Source organism: Metopolophium dirhodum, chromosome 1, assembly GCF_019925205.1.
Source record: "Metopolophium dirhodum isolate CAU chromosome 1, ASM1992520v1, whole genome shotgun sequence".
In the NCBI taxonomy this organism is placed as follows: domain Eukaryota; kingdom Metazoa; phylum Arthropoda; class Insecta; order Hemiptera; family Aphididae; genus Metopolophium; species Metopolophium dirhodum.
In genome coordinates, this window is record NC_083560.1 from 78,379,590 (window position 1) to 78,397,441 (window position 17,852).

The window sequence follows — 17,852 nt, forward strand, 5'->3', positions numbered from 1 at the left end:
ATTATATATATATTTATTATAAAATAAATTGTAAAAAAATATTTTACCAATTTTGTTTGAACCTGTTTTTAGGTACCTCTACTACTCGTAATTGGTTTTCAGCTAAAATTATTTTAACATAATATCATCGTTTTAAATTTGAAAACAACCACCCCACTCAAGATATATTGTTATTTATTTTCATTGATTAAATGTTTGAACATTTGAATAAAAATTAATTTTGTATATATATACAAATAATAGAGGTACAACATAATATTATTATATTATACATATTAATATAATATTATTATATTATACATATTAATATAATATTATTATATTGTACCTCTATTATATTTTGCTTGGTTTAAACTTTTAAATTAAGTTATTAGTGTAATAAGCAATACTTTCATATTACATAGACCTGAAGTTGGTAAATTCAAAGCAGCTATTATCTATTTTTAGTATTTTGCTATTTGAGCTTTCGCATTAAAATACTGAAATAGCCTATACGAAGCGCCTGGTTATAACATAATTTGTATTAAAAGCCTGCTAGTATAAAAATGTACCTAAGGCATGAGTCCAATTTATACAGAAATTTAATTTTTTTTTATAATTGTAACAAAATATTTATAGTGCGTTTTATGATCTAAAAAAAAATTTGACAAAAGTAAACATATAGGTAAAAGTTTTTTTTAAAAACTTAAGATTTATCATTTTTATATACACAACATATTATATTAACAAATTACAATGTATGAAATACCTATTCCAAATAATACGATTAAAAGATGTATACAATTTTTATGCTAAAATTAGTATCTACGATTAATGTTATCCAATTGTATTTTTGACATCTTTTTTTATACCTACCAATATAATATTATATCGATCGTCTAAGATAAAGAAAACTTTAGCTATACGCACCGGGTATGATTCATTTAACGTAAGACAATCATTATTTCAATAACTATTAACGTTCTTGAAAATATATTTTTTACATATAAATTCCTTATAAAAAACATTTTTTTTTAGATTTTGCAACGTGCATTTTTCATTTTTCATTTATTCCAAACAGAATATTTTTAGAGTAGGTACGTCGATACATGAAAATTTAATTTTGAACAGGTAGATCTAAAAGTATTCAAAGTTTTGATGAGTGGAGTGAAGTAATACCTACCCTGCAAAATGTTGGTCCACTACTCTGCTTATCTTAACTTTAAATACCTAATATTATAAACAATAAACTACTTGCCCAAAATTTGATTTTAATAGATCAAAATACTCTGAACAATATTCTGCTTCGGAATATGAAATTAAAAATGTATGTTGCCATTCAAAAGAATTTTTTAAAAAAATAGTAAAAAATATTGTCTTAAACGACTTATTTAATTATGTAATAGAAACGTCTTATCAGTCTTCTGAAATAAAAAGCGTCTTGTGTTAAATGAATCACTCCGTATATGCGAGTATAGCTGGTACCGCTACTAGGTATAATAAATAATAATTAAAATATTATTACTCGGCGACCCGATGGTAGATATATAGTATTAGCAACAAATTAAAATACATTATTACGTATAGGTATTACGGTATAGCCGGTATAGGTACGCGCGCCGAGATTGATTAAATGGCGTATTGATTTTTTTTTATGAATTGTGCTGGGATAGAAAGAAAATAGGTTATAGGTAGGTACATTGAAAACGACATATATACATTAATTGCATTATCTTAAACAAATTGATATATTATAGACTTGAATCATTATGGGTATTAGGTAGGTATATGAGTATAGTTAATATTATTACATATTATAATTAATGTAAATTGTCAGACTCTGTCAACGGAGCCAATACAAGTATGATGTGGACGCGAAGAGATGCGTTTGTTTGTAAAGGTATGATTGTTTGTCTATACGCGATATGGTCGAAGCAAAATAAAAAAAAACAAAAGTCAACATTATATTGTAATCAGTAATCTAAATTGTATATTTAGGTTTACTAGAGCGTACGCAATGGTATCAGCTTAGTGAATCCTATTATAACCAACGCTTGGGTGTTATTCTATTACACCTGCAAAGGGTCAGCGCCGTGTAAATAATAGTGAAAAAAAAGAACAGTATACTTTAACCCTCAGTGTCCGCTGTATGTTATGTAACTACTCAATGTGTAAGCTATCTGTATGTGTTATGATTGTTGTTTGGCGTTGAACGAGTCAAAACATATTCCGCCATTCAAAATGATATGGGTGAGTAGTATACTAGTATGTAATGTAGGATTTAGAATTTAGAATTTATCATACGTAGAAACACACTCATCTTGTATAAAAAAAAACCACATGACGTTCTCCTACCTATACAATATAATGAGTATGTCATGTGGTATTCTATTAAAAAATAATTATATTATTTAGTGTACCCACTTTTATATGCATATAAAATGTGTGTGTGTGTGTGTGTGTGCAACATAGGATCTATAGCTGCTGGTATACGCGTACCTATGTCTTGAATTTTTTAAGTCTATACCTACCTATAACTAATTCTTTAGTTCTAAACACCCATTTAGAATACAAGATAAAACAACGTAATAAAATAAATAAGAACATTATAGTAGTTAATGAAAAATGAAAAAAGTAAAATTCAAATTATACATTTTATAACAACAAAAAAAATAAACACTTTTCAGTTCAAGTATCGATACACATCTCATACATACTATCCCATATAATTTGGTTTTCTACAAGTCTTTAAAATAAAGGATGTGCCCTGCAGACGTATTTATATATAATATAGTATAATATAGTATAATATAATATAATATAATATAATAAGCTCCATCTTAATTTCACATAATTTTATATTATTATTGACGATTTTATTTTAATTTATATAACCAATAACCAGTAACCGCCTTCATACAATACGTTGTAGTTAAGTACTATATTATTATCATACCGGTATGGCTATACATATTATACATAGGCAGCAGTCGCCGTAACGATTTTTAATTATTCTACTTAAACCCGTCGCTGTATAGCAGTCGCATAGGTTTAAATGTCAATTTTTAAAACATTGGATTATTTTTTAAATAACATTCTCAGACCATATTTGATTAGATTAGATTGCATTATTGAAATATAAAACTATTAAAACTACGAGTAAGAGCAATTTAAATTAACTTGTATTACTTTGGGTCATCCAGGTCATCCACGTCATTATGTATTTTTTACTCAATGAGAGTTAAGTAAGTACCTTATACCTACTAGACGTGCTAAATTTGTGCTTTATCAGGGCAACCTGGCAAGGTTCTTAATATTGTAATAATAGGGCTATGACCCAATTGATCACGATGTACCTTTTTAACAACACAGTTCACAGACACGCCGTTAAGCACAGAAGCCGTTAACGATAGAAATCCTAAAAATATCAATACACGATATAATTGAGCATGAAACTCTATGCAATATTGCCAATTTTCCACATCACAAAAAATATAAAATTATACACACTCATAATTTAAATAATATCATTTTTCTTAGCATACCTGTAAGTTTAACTATTATTCATTCTGATTTAATTCATTCCGAAATCTTTACGACTAACAATTTTGACGATACTAATCCTTTTTTTTTGGTTCATGAATAAATCATGGCTGAAGGTATATACACGTTATTCTTAGAACTTAGAAGTGATAACGTTGTATAATGCTTTTTAGTGCTCAATAGACAATAGGGACATCATGGAAATGGTCGGCTGAGATAATAGCTGTGTGCCTGTCCTCAATAGGGTATCATCGGTAAATATAGCCATTGGGCTCTAATATTTCGTAAAATTTCACACTAAATTTTAGACCCGTGACCATCAAAATATTACTCGAATACCTAATGCTTTAGAACTAAAGTCCCTATCATATATTTATGATGTTATGGAAGTCTTAAGTATTTTTAATAATATGTTACCACGTCCCTGTATCTTTTTTCTAAATAAAATCATTAGCAATAACATTACACTACGATCAAATATAAACGATATAATATAAAATAGGTACTTACTATTACAATACAATATATATCACACCTACACTATATTATACGATCATCGCGTGTATTCCAATTAAACTTATTTGCAACGTAAAACAAATAATAATTAATTAATTAATTAATTAATTAGTTTTTTGAAATAATATTATGTCCGTTACCATGGCACTGGACAAGTATTCTATATACATGATATACTGCGAGTTCACGTTGTACAATATGTAAATTTATTTAAACGCAGCTGATGGTAGTGTCTTTAGGTACGTTCGATGTGCACGTTATGGTTTTATAATATTGTTATGCGATTATATTTTTTACACAGGCCGGAAAATAATAATAACATACAATTACTAGATTTTGATTTGATTTTTTTTTTTTACAGCGAGTCTAATGACAAATTTGTTTTTTCTGTACGGGATTTATGTTCTTCTAATTATCGGTCAGACCGCATTGAGCTCACAGTAAGTAAATAATACCTATTTAACTATACAGGCTATGATTTCTCTCGAGTAACCGTGTCCCAACTCCAAAGTCTAATATACGCGTCGGACTATTATAATAATATATAAATACAGAGTTGGCGTGGCTTATTATTTGTTTACCAATACTCATTCAAAACCATACATGCATGTACAATTATTGTACAATGTACCTTAATGACAATTACAGCATATCGTTTAACTAATAATACCAAGTCGATCTTATTACAATTTAAGTACCATCTTACTGTAGTCACGATGATAATTTTTAAATCGTCATAAAATAACATAAACACGAAAACGTTCTTGCACTTACGTATACAATTAATATTTTAAACATAATACCTATTCTCGAATAAAAATAGAAACGAAAACCTAACTAGTGAAAAGAGTTACATAAAAATAAAATAAGATAATATTTTTCCCGACAATTTTTTACAATTTATAGATATTAAATTTCAACGAATTGAATTACTGCAAAATTGTTTGAAACATAAGAATTTTATTGTAAAAAGTAATACTAACATATTTTTTCAAAATATATTAGTTAGTAAGTTAGTTTTTTATAGTAGTTTATTGTTGGTTCTCACTTCTCTGTAAGAAATTATGAGGTAGAAAAAGATCTTAATTTGACAATGTCCTAATATTAATTTTGATAAAATGTTATATAACTCGTTCTACACGACGTAGTAAATACTAAAATAATATGAAATATCAATTTTTAAAGTGAAATATTGATAACTTTTTAGTCTTTTCAGAATAAACATACTCTTTGTAGTCACGAATTTTTATGTACAAAAGTTTGTTTAATACAAATTTATTATTTTTAAGTTTCAACATTTGATGACAATTTAAAAATACAATAAACACAATATGATGTGGGACATACTAGTTGTAGGGCTGTTATAAAACCGTCCACCGGTACCACCAGTAAACCATTGATATTATATAGTATATAATGAACATTTATGTTATGTGTATGGTTTCACAGAAATTTAAGTAATATTTGAATATTTCAGAAAAAAAATTTAAAAAGTTCTTATAAAGTTTCAATGATTATAGACGGCAATTTATTAATCAGCATTTTGAGCAAACACATCACTTGAACAGAATTATGGTTTATAATATTACTACTGATATAATATGTTATATTGGTAGTAGTATATGAACTATGTATATATTTTAGTATCTTGCGAGTTGCAGTGTTTAATTTGATAATCATAATTTAAATAACTAATATTTAACTAATAATACACAAGTTATATCAAAGTATAGCATAGTTAAGCTGTTTATAAATTATAATAGCACAGGTACAAAAGTATCAAATTATAGCGTTTATAAGTAACAATAAATGTATAGGTATATATAACTAAATAATATATTTACTGCTTGACGTGTCAGTGAAATCAAATCAAATTATATCCGTCAATATTCTGAATGTTTTATAATGCGGACATTGAGATTACGCGGCTTTTGTCATTTTTCGTTCAGATGTTTATAAGGATTATAAGGACACGACAATAGGTATTTTGTTTTGTTTTTAGTGGATTTCAATAAAAAAATTAATTACGATTAAACGGCGTTATAGATAGGCATTCCAGGTACAACAACTGTCACGAATAGGCGTTTTCAATATTTTATACGCACCTATAATAAATTATTATAAGACATGTATATGTTAAATGACAGTTGTTATGAGTATATAATTAAGTTGAAATTAATGTATAATTACATGTCAAAAACAATAGAATGCAATTAACAGTAATTGAAAATGAAGTAATAACCAATACCTTAGGCATAAGCCTACTTTATACCTACTTTCCGAGCAAAATTGTAATTTATTTAATTAAAAATATATGAATACACAATTATTATTTATTAGACAGTTTTATGGAAACGAATGCAATACTGAATATTTTAATCATCAACTCGTTATTATAACTATTATTATTATAACTCAAATCATTACCCGTTCGTAATAGCTCCTATATACAATTACTTCAAACCTCATTTGGCCGCACTTCATTTGGCGTCACCTCCGCTTTTGTACCGCATTATTATTATTATTATTATATTTTGTACTCTCACCGTCTATTAATTGCCCGTGGAGTGTTTTTAGACCGACCACACTATATAGTCGCCTGCTCACCCAACTCCAACTGACCTAACCATGTCGCTCTGGCTATGAAAAAAAATGTACACATAAATCGAGGCGCGCCGGAGCTAGTATATTATTAGGTATGAAACAATACATTTACAACGGTTCACTTTCACATTAGTGTGTACTCCGTGTATTAGTGACATTTTGAGAAATAACAAAAATAAAAGTTTGTGTGATATAACAGTAACGAACTCGTGTACACGATTATAGTTATAGTATAGGTATAACCATAAGTGGCGGATTTAAAGGGAGGCAGAGGGGTCTGGCCCCCATGGTCCATTTATCTGTTTTAACATAAATCTGTAACGTCAAACTTAAAATTAAATTTAAAAATACATATGCATATATTTTTTAAACGAACTTATAAATAACTACTTTATATTTTGTATTTATAAGTTACCTAACCAAAAGCATGCAACATCTTACCGTATAGATAATACAACCGACATAACATGGAATCATACTAATATAAAATCCCTTTAAACTAATCGTCTAATCACTAATATGAAAAACACGTAAGAGTGTTTTTTTTTAAAATATATGTATTTAATATTGTGAAAAATAAACAAAATCCTAGATTTGCCATTGATTATAAAATCAACCCAATTTTGTCTCTTTCCTAATTATAATATTATAAAAAATATACCAAAACGGATTTCAACTATACTCGTACATAATATTTGATTAAAGCAACGACAGAAACAAAAACAAATTTGGCGGTTTCCGTTAGGGTTTTTTAAAACCAGGTTTTTTATATTAACGGGTTTGCTCACTGGTTTAAATAACTAAAATAAAAGACTTAGGTTTTGGTTTCAGTTCTAAAAACCGGTTATGAACTACTAAGGATTTAATTAATCACTCATATTCTCACTGGGATTTTCTGTTCATATAGGTATTTGGGGTGGTTTGCGTTAGGGCGATTTTTTGAAAAATGCAATGTTTTTGGGAAATTTAGCATAATGCTTTTGGGCGAGTGATTTTAAAACATTGTAATGGGTTTGGGCGATATTTTTTAATATCCTGGGATGTTGTATTTTATTAATCCATTTTCTCTCTCATTTTGACAGACTTGGGTTGTCTATGAATTCCACGAGTATGATTAAAAGTGGATTGTTTTATTTATGTGTGTGATTAAAAATTGAAATGATGTGCCATATTTAGATTGATATAAAATTCCCTATAGATTTTATATACTATTTTTATCTTAATATTAACAAATATACAACTTTATCGTTTATATTGTATCATACTCGATCAAACTTATTATAAGAAACTCGCCCTAACACATTACTTTTATTATGTGGCAGGGGCGGAGCCAGGGGGGGAGGTCAGCTGGCCCACAGTTTTTTTCTAGTTGAATGTGGCCCCTTGAAATGGTAAACTACATTAACATTTTTTATAATCACTACACTAGGACGTAAAAGAACAACGAAGAAAATTCATGATGAAAGTAATTTGGAAAATATTATTGAGTCTGCTGATGACAATTTTAAATGTAATACATATTTTGTTATTTTGAATTCATTTATAAATACACTGAAACACCGTTTTGAAAATTTCTCTAACATCGTCAAACAATTTGAAGTATATTTAATTTTGGTATCTAAATGTGATGTAAATAACTAATAAGGACATAATGTAAATCGCAAGCGCATTGAGTGACTTTGTAATACCTCTAGTTGGTCTACACAGTGGTCTCTCGTAAGTAAGGCAGACCCACAGTTTTGAATCCTTGGTACGCCTCTGTTATGTGAGTAAAAAGGTAATTCGCCCAAACGCATGACGCCCAGGTATGTGAGGTATTTCACAGTTAACTATACGTCTATACATAACTATTTCCTGTATACAAATAATCAAGAACTAATCATTGATTCAACTAATCAATACCTAACGACTTTTATATTAAACAAATTGATCCCATGCACTTCGTTACCCGTTAAATGCACCAACTCGATATGACTCAAACTTTGTTTAATTCATTATTTAATATTCAGTGTATAGTGTTAAAAATTTATCTTAACTTTTCCGTTTTTGTAAAAGTTAATCTAAAGTATTAAAGTTATACCAAGTTTGTCGTATTATAACCTATGGTGGATTAATATAATCAATTGATACAAAATCCTAACCTAACCTAACTGTACTAAAATCATATGAATAAAAAAAAACCAAATTAAACCATTTTTAAATTAGCATATCTTCTTCCCAGAGGTCTATCTACACACAAACATTCAATTATACATCGTATATATAAAAATCCCGTGTCACGTCTTTGTCCGGAATAAACTCCGAAACTACAGGACCGATCTTGATGAAATTTTTACTATGTGTGTAATTTGGCTGAACTTAAAAGATAGGCTAATTTTAAAAGGGAGAGGACCAACTCCGGGAGGTGCTCAAACGGGAATTTTGAGATTTCAGATGGACATTTTTGTTTATAAATGGTTGCCATGGATTTTTAAGCTATTATAATAATAATAAAAAAAAATAAATATTTGCTTTACTTTTTAAATATAACCTATAATATTAAAAATGTGAAATTAAAATCTCTGTACAAACTCTGGGACTACTTATCAGATCTTCTTGATTTTTTTTTTACCGAAAGAGTATTTAACTGAAAAGGTTTATATGAAAGAAAATTTTAGAAAAATCCACCGGTGTATAATATATTGGTTGCTATTAGTTAATCGGGCATGTTTGTTGATTTGTTTTTTTATCTTTTGTCAATATACATATATATAATATTAGCTGAACCCGTGAACTTCGTTGCCCGTTAAGTGTACCAACTCTATATGACTCAAACTTTATTCAATTCGTTATTTAATATTCGGTTTATGGTGTTGAAAATAAATCTTAACTTTCCCATTGCCTGGAATAAAAATTCTTATCCGAAGCAGTATATATCGGACCCTATGCTGTTTGTACCTAAGTGTATGATTTAACTCTAAAGTATCAAAGTTATACCAAGTTTGTCGTATTCTACCTATGGTGGATTAATATAATCAATTAATACAAAATCCTAACATAACCTATTGCGTCACTGTATTTTTAACATCCAGATTTCCTACTTTTCCGGTGGATTTTCCTAAAATTGTGTTACATAAGAACCTTCTCCTGACAATTACGAACACAACAAAAAAAGAATTAGGAAAATCAGTCCAGCTGTTCCGCTTTTCCGCTGTTCCGCTGTTCCTCAGCTGATGCGATGACCAAGGGCAACAGGGATCCATTTTTATATATAGACAGATATACAAGAAGATCTGATAAGCAGTTCCAGAGTTTAGTCTGTATAGTTATAGTCTGTGTATATTTATATAGTTAGATATATAAATTAATGTTTGTGGGTAGATTAGACCTCTGGGAAGAAGATGGGTTAATTTACAAAGGGTTAAATTTGTTTTTTTTTTATTTATCGGATTTTAGTACGGTTAGGTTAGAATATGATTTTGTATAAATTGATTATATTAATCCACCGTAGGTGGAATTAAGTAAAAACGACAAACTTGGTATAACTTTGATAATTTAGAGTTAAATCATACACTAACGTACAAACAGAACGGAGTCCGCGATCTACCACAGGTAGATTGCCTAACTGATAATGTACTGCTGCGAATCAGAATTTTTATTCCGGGCAACGAAAAAGTTAAGATATATTTTGAACACCATACACCGAATATTAAATAACGAATTGAACAAAGTTTGAGTCATATAGAGTTGATACATTTAACGGGCAACGAAGTGCACGGGATCAGTTAGTATATAATATTTATTGACAAGAAATAATAATACGAATCAACAAACATGCCCGACACCAAATAATCGCACGTTGCACGGCGACTTTAAGGATGGATACATATAATTTACACGTTTATTTTAATTAGTAGATAACTCAGACAAATTCTATTGTGATAGAAACTTTCTCAGTGGTATAATCTTTCGTTCACATCACAGAAGGTTTTAGGCATAAATTTAGTCCTGTAAAGTTAATAAATAATAAGTTATTATTAGTTAAAATAAACGTATAAATTGTACTTATATATTATATTATTAATTCATATTGTGCGGCACGGATGCCCGCGGGTTTCCAGCTACCTGTAACTGTGAATTTTTTTTTCTTTTGTGTGTGTTTTATCGACTAGTAGATATGAATAATTGTTCCGAGAAGTAAAATACTTTCCGTACCATGTTATTTCAACAATTTTATTATCATAGGTTTATATATTAGGTACTAATATTGTTATATATTATACTAGCGTGTCTGTTTAGTTAGCAAAAACCACTCAAAGAGACGACTTTTTTGGTATATAATGTTTCGCTTATACTAAAATGTTAGTATGGAATTATTTATTTAATAAGTTATATAAGTTTCCTAGAAAATATGTTCTAAAAATAGAAAATTATAAAAATAAAATAAAATATTATTATATTAATAATAATAGTGCGTGATTTGGTTCATGAGTCGGTAAAGTTTAATACGGTATTTAGTATATTTTGAATTACTTATTGTGTACAGGATACGTAGTCATGCCAAAGGCAAAATCTCCATTATCAAGAAGAAATTCAGATGCTAGAAGAGTTCAAAATGCGAGGCTGCGAGAGACTGAATCAATTATCGAAAACGGCTCGGCGTAATTTAAGTGTTCGTGCGCTAGGGGATTCTGTTCTGAACTTCGATTATTACAGGAGCGTGTATAGATAGGAGACAGGAGAACCCGTGAGTCATCGGTTCAACGATCAACGCGTTTTGAACAACAGCGTGAACGATCCAGGAGTAACAAGCTACAAAATGTAAGCTTCCTTGAAAACAAATGTGCCTTTAATTATAACTGCCAATTAGATTACATCAATTTCAAAGAGATTCAGATAGGTAACATGGGGAAAATATGCTCTAAATGTCATGCAAAAAAATGGAAAGACGAACCACTTAGCTTATGTCGTGCGCAGGGGAAAGTAGATCTGCCACCTTTTCATGAACAGCCTGACATTATGCAAAGTCTACTGAATAATACACACCCGCTTTCTCCGAATTTCTTGAAAAAAAACTAGACAATACAATACGTTATTTCAGATGACGTCTTTTGGAGCCCAAGATGTTAGGGAGGGCAATCACATGCCTACCTTCCAAATATACGGTCAGGTCTATCATCGTATGGTAGCTTACTTCCACAGCCAGGTGGTGCACATCAATTTTTGCAAATTTATTTTATGCCAAATGATGATGATCAGTTTGCTGCACGTATAAATATCAATCCATCTCTACATAGAGGCTTCATAGCACTTTTGCAAGCAGACTTGCAAAGTAAAAACCGTCTAATTCGTTCTTTCAAGTATAATTTACAGAATAATGAGTTGCACAATTTGAAGTTGGTCATCCACGCTGATCAGTGATCACGTTCCCGTGAACCGAGCATCGAGCCGCGATATATGCACGAAAAAACTCAAGATGGTATGGCATATGCACGACCGCACGGTAATCTAAACTTTTCATTACGTTCACCTGCAACTCTAACTGGCCTGAAATACAGAATGAATTATTCGAGGATCAGCAGCCAGCAGACAGATATGACATTGTTTCTCGAGTTTTCCACTTAAACCTAAAGAAATTAATGCAAATTTTTAAGAAAATTGAAACTTTCGGACTTGTGAAGTGCAGCATGTCCACGGTTGAGTGACAAAAGCGTGGATTTCCACATGCCCATATTTTATTATGACTGGACGAGAGAATAAAACCTGACGAGATCGGACAGGTTATATCGTCGGAGGTCATCGGAAGATGGAGGTTTCTTTTTCACACGAGGAATTGGTGGAAGGACCTTACAAATTGATAACCGCTGGATCGTGCCGTATAGTCAAGTATTATTAAGAACTTTTAATGCACACGTTAATGTTGAATCCTATCACTCTATCAAGTTGATAAAATAGTTACTAAGTATATTAATAAAGGATCGGACCAGACAACTTTCTCCATCAATGATACAGGCGAGGTAAGCCATTTTCAAAACGGAATGTATTTGTGTACGTCTCAGGCTTCAATTTTCAGGTTCAATATTCATGATCATGATCCACCGATCTTGCAGCTTGCAGTTCATCTAGAGAATAATCAACGTGTTTATTTTACTACGGAAACTACTAATAACATTCTGTCGAATCCACCAAAACCACATTGACGGCTTTTTTGATTTGTGCATTAGTGACGATTTTGCAAAAACTTTATTGTACCATCAAGTACATGCCTACCTACACTTGGGATACATCCAGAAAAATTATTCAACGCAGAAAAAGAGGACAAGATGTGGTGTATCCTGGTATTTAACGATGTTCTGCGATGGCGAGAGTTTATACCGTACATCCAAGTCAGAGTGAATGTTTCCACCTTAGATTATTACTACATCACGTTCAAGGTCCTACTTCCTTCGATTTCTTGAAAACATTGGACGGAGATCTACATCCTACGTTTAAATCAGCCTGTCAAGCCCAGGGGCTTTTAGAGGACGACAATCAATGGAAATATACTTTAACCGATGCAGCTTTGTCACAATCTTCTGAAAAAATGAGGGATCTATTCGCAATTATTTTAGGATTCTGTTATCCGTCTGAACCATGCATTCTGTGGGAAACATTTAAAAAAGATACGAGTGAGGATATTCTCCATCAAAAACGGCTGCAGGCTAATAACTTTGATCTCGTATTTTCCAATGAAATTTTTAATGAAGGGTTGCTATTGCTTGAAGATAAAGTTCTGTCGCTCTTTGAAAAGCGCCTCACTGATTTTGGCTTTAAAAAGGGAACGATATTGCGGAGTTGCAAAATTGTGTGCACGATAATTCACTGAAATTAGTTCCCGATCAACGTCAAACTTTCGATAAAATCACAGCGAGCATCGACAAAAACTTGCCTAAAGTTTTCTTTTGACGTTCCTGGTGGTACGGGGAAAACGTGGTTAATCAATTTATTGTTAGCTTACGTTAGATCGAAAGGAAGCATCGCAATGGGTGTCGCATCTTCCGGTATTACTCGACGTTCAAATTACGGTTGAATGTTAACTGCCATGAAGAATTCTACTGTAATATCCGGAAAAATGGACCCCTGGTCGACGTTCTTAGGAAAACAAAGCTCATAGTGTGGGATGAGTGTACAATGAGCCACAGAGCACATTCTGAAGCGTTGGATAGAATTTTAAGAGATATTCGATCCACCGATAAACAAATGGGAGGTATTACTTTTGTTTTTGCCGAGGACTTCTATCAAACTTTGCCTATAATCCCTAAGGGTTCAAGTGCAGATATCGTAAAAGCATGTTTGAAGTCATCAGGAATATGGCATGAAATCGAAATCTTACCTCTGTGTACAAATATGAGAGCGCACCTTGGAGGCAGTAACTCTGCCTTTCCAGCGCAACTTTTGAAAATCAGCGATGGTACCTATTGGAATGACAATGGATACATCACTATAGATACTAAAGTCGGAAAAATTGTGAGATCGGTTGAGACCTTAATATCAAGCGTATATCCTGACATCCTAAACTTACTGCAAAAGCCGTATACTTGGCTCTGCGAAAGAGCTATTCTCACGCCACTAAACAGTTCCGCTGATGAATTGAATGACTCCATTTTAGAGATGTTTCCGGGCACACTGAGAGAATATCTTGCTTTAGACTTGGTACCGGCTGCTAAAGCAACGAATTTTCCAACCGAATTTCTTAATTCATTAGATCTCCAGAATTTCCACGGTACAAGTTACGATTGAAAATAGAAACTCCGATTATGTTGCTTCGAAATCTTAACCCTCCCATATTGTGCAACGGAACGCGGTTACAAGTTACTTCTTTGCGTAATAATGTGATCAAAGCTACAATTCTTACGGGTCCAGTCGCCGGGAAGCTTGCTTTTATTCCAAAAATTCCTTTGATTCCTTCAGACTTGACAATTGAGTTTAAAAGAGTGCAATTTCCAGTTAGAGTTTCTTTTGCAGTCACCATCAATAAGTCGCAAGGGCAGATATTTACATGTGGTAGGAGTAGATCTGTGCGAAGATTGTTTTTCGCATGGTGAGCCATACGTAGCTCTCTCCAGTACCGAAAATTCCGTGAATCAATTCATTTTACTGCCGATGACGGATAAAACAAAAAATATTGTGTAATCTGACTTACTGACTGACTGACTGACTGACTGTTCAACGTAGAGCCTAAACTATGGTAGCTATAGAGACTTGACATTTTCATTGTATATTCGTACCACCCATGTAGGTTTTTTGGTTATAAATGGTTGCCATTGGTTACACATTTTAATAGTAATAGTATAGAAATTAGTATTTTTTAGTATTTAAATAGTTGTCATTGGTTACTCGGGCAGATAAAGTAGAAGCATGTATCAAATAGTCACGTTTATATGGCCTCGAATAAAGGAACTATATAATATTATCTTAAAACCAAATGTATAATGTATGTTTGTAGCTTATATATTCTTAAAAACTACTTGACTAATTTTTACTAAAATCTCAGAGATTGTTCTTAGAAAAATCAAAAAAGTTTAGAGTATCTTTAATCATGTTAAAAATATTCCAAGTGCTAAATCCGATCCACGACTTATGGTTGCCTTGGGTCGAATTATTTCACAAAAAAAGGGTACACCGACGCTGATTTGCCTGTAAACTAAGGTACACTAAAATCATGATATATCTATACCACTGTATTTTTTTTGATCGCAGACACGTAACGCGTAAACACCACCACTTTATGGTTCCTACAAATATTTTAGGTGGCACACCACTGGCACATCTCTAAACCTCGAACAATGTGAATCCGGTGCGCGCTTGCACCATGTCAGTGGCGCATAATCCGCAATGAACAATACGTGCAGTTTAAATATTTTAAAATTTTAATCTACCGATAACCAACACAAAAATATATTAAGTTATTAATAATAATAATAATTTTAGCCCATCGTGATGTTACCCAATGATGGTCAGTGGGTAAAATATAATATAATATAATATATTAATAAAATTGATACAAGCAATATTGATAATTGGCCATAGTCAATTTCCTCCAAAAATGAGATTATGTACTCTTACACAATTTATTTTCCTCCAAAAAAAATAAAATCTAGATTTAATTATAGATAATATCTATAGCGTACGAAAACGATTCTGAGCGGAGACAAACCCGTCAGCCAATATATATAAATACATAAGTTTATTTTATGATATTATTTACAATGCTATTAAAGTAATTTATTTTACCATTAGATTATTATAATAGTAATTATATATTATCTTCTCGGTTTTGTGAAAAGAATTTGGGCTGAATTTAAACTGTCCAGCTCTCTTAAGACGTTATATTTCTCTTTTGTTCGGTCTATGTTGGAGTATGGGGTAATTATACTTTGTGATCCGTGCACATTTGATGGTAGTAGTCAACTGGAAAGAGATCAGCTTAAATTTTTGAAATTTGCAGCTTTCGCATTACGCATTGAGTGCGCACCTCACGAGTATTAACCTGTGTTGGAGTGCCTCCATTTGTCTACCCTGTGTGACAGAAGGAAACAGGCTAATCTTACGTTGCTTTCTAAACTTATAAATGGTGAAGTCGATTCCCCTGCCCTCCTATACAAACTTAATTTCAGAGTTTCAAGTTTCTATTCCAGATACTCTTTCCCTTTCCAAATTACTTTTAGCCACTGTAACTATCTAACAAATCTTCCTATTTTCCGTATGATGAAACTGGCCAATGAGGACCCACTATTCCTTAGAACTTAGCATTAAATTATTATCTGTTCGTTCTTTATATCTTAATATTTGTATTTTTTGTTATTTATGTAACTTTCTCTTAGTCATTTTGTATACTATACAATGTAATCAAGCACGTCCCGTATTCAATAATAAATAAATAAATAAATTATTGTTAATAACTTTTGAGTCAATACTGACTTACCGTAAAAAGGCGTGAATAGCTTGTTCGAGATATAAATATAAGCAATAGTATAAAATTAATCTAAATGTTTTGAAAATGGCATTGTGTACCTAAAATAAAATAATATAGGTACGTAAAAGTTCAATCCCCAAGAATAAGATATTCTTTATAGATAGTATTCTTTGTTAGTCTTCATAAAAATATCTAACTTCGTCAAAATGTACACTTGAAATGTCTATAAAAAAATATTTTATTTAAATATATTTTTAGAATTTTTAGATTTCAGTATAAAAGAGGTACTTATAAGAAACCTTGTATAATTAATTATTTCTGTTACCTATGGTAGAATCTATCAATTGGATGGCCTCCAATTTTGTTAATTTTACTATCAGTTTTACTCTTATATATGAATTGTTTTCACAATGATATATTTTTGTTTTTATAAGTAATATAGATACCTACTTTTACTAAATTTACCTATCACGCTTAGCGTGGATTGTAAAAATTAATTTAACTGGTTTTTAACTAAGTTAAGTTATTTTTAACTTTAATCTCAACTTACATTTTTTCATATTAATTTAATATGGGTTTAAAATATTGGTTGACTTGCTTCCAACCTTGTCAAATATATCGCAAACTGCAACGACGTTACTAAATATTATACATATTGAACATTTTAAGTCTTCACACAACTAGTTATAATTTCGTCACAATTATAAAGTACAAATATTAATATATTTATGTCTAATATATGTATAATATATATATTACATACATATCTAATATTTGTCATACTTATTACTATCACATCTCTTTTCGCTACAACTTTACATCCCCCAAGAACTTCCCTAGTTGCGCCTATAAGCTATGACTGGTACTTCAACAATCAATGCTGTTTAAATATTTTAAAAACTAAATCTACTCATAGCAAAAGTATGTAAGTGTTAAAATGATTTTAACCCATCTTGATTATGCCACCCGACGATGGATGAATATATAATTAAAATAAAAATCGATACAATAGCGATCATAGTGATTTTTTTGTAGTTCAACACCACTGCCCCTCTCACAAAAATAAACTATTATACCTTTTTGAAGTGAAACTTCTTTATGGAGGCTACAGAAGGACAAAACTGAATAATCGCAAGTCGCAAAATTGTTTTCGAAAAAATCAGTTTTGACAGTCGACTTTGAATCACCCACACATCGTAGAGCGACGGGACCGACGGAAATGGCTTATGTTGCTTCGCCGACAGGTTGTGGTCGAGTAGAAGTAAATTTAAAATTT

General features: G+C 31.0%; 1 protein-coding gene across 2 annotated transcripts in view; it reads left to right on the forward strand.

Moving 5' to 3' along the window:
• Positions 1-2,062: 2,062 nt before the first annotated feature.
• The window catches only part of LOC132934672 (glycine receptor subunit alpha-4), a 36,881-nt gene continuing 21,091 nt past the window's right edge, over positions 2,063-17,852 (forward strand). For both annotated transcript variants that reach the window (XM_061000998.1, XM_061000999.1), the window contains exons 1-2: positions 2,063-2,229; positions 4,400-4,478. In XM_061000998.1, the coding sequence (XP_060856981.1) occupies positions 2,226-2,229; positions 4,400-4,478 (83 nt within the window). In that variant the 5' untranslated portion in view covers positions 2,063-2,225. The remainder of the gene's footprint in view (positions 2,230-4,399; positions 4,479-17,852) is intronic.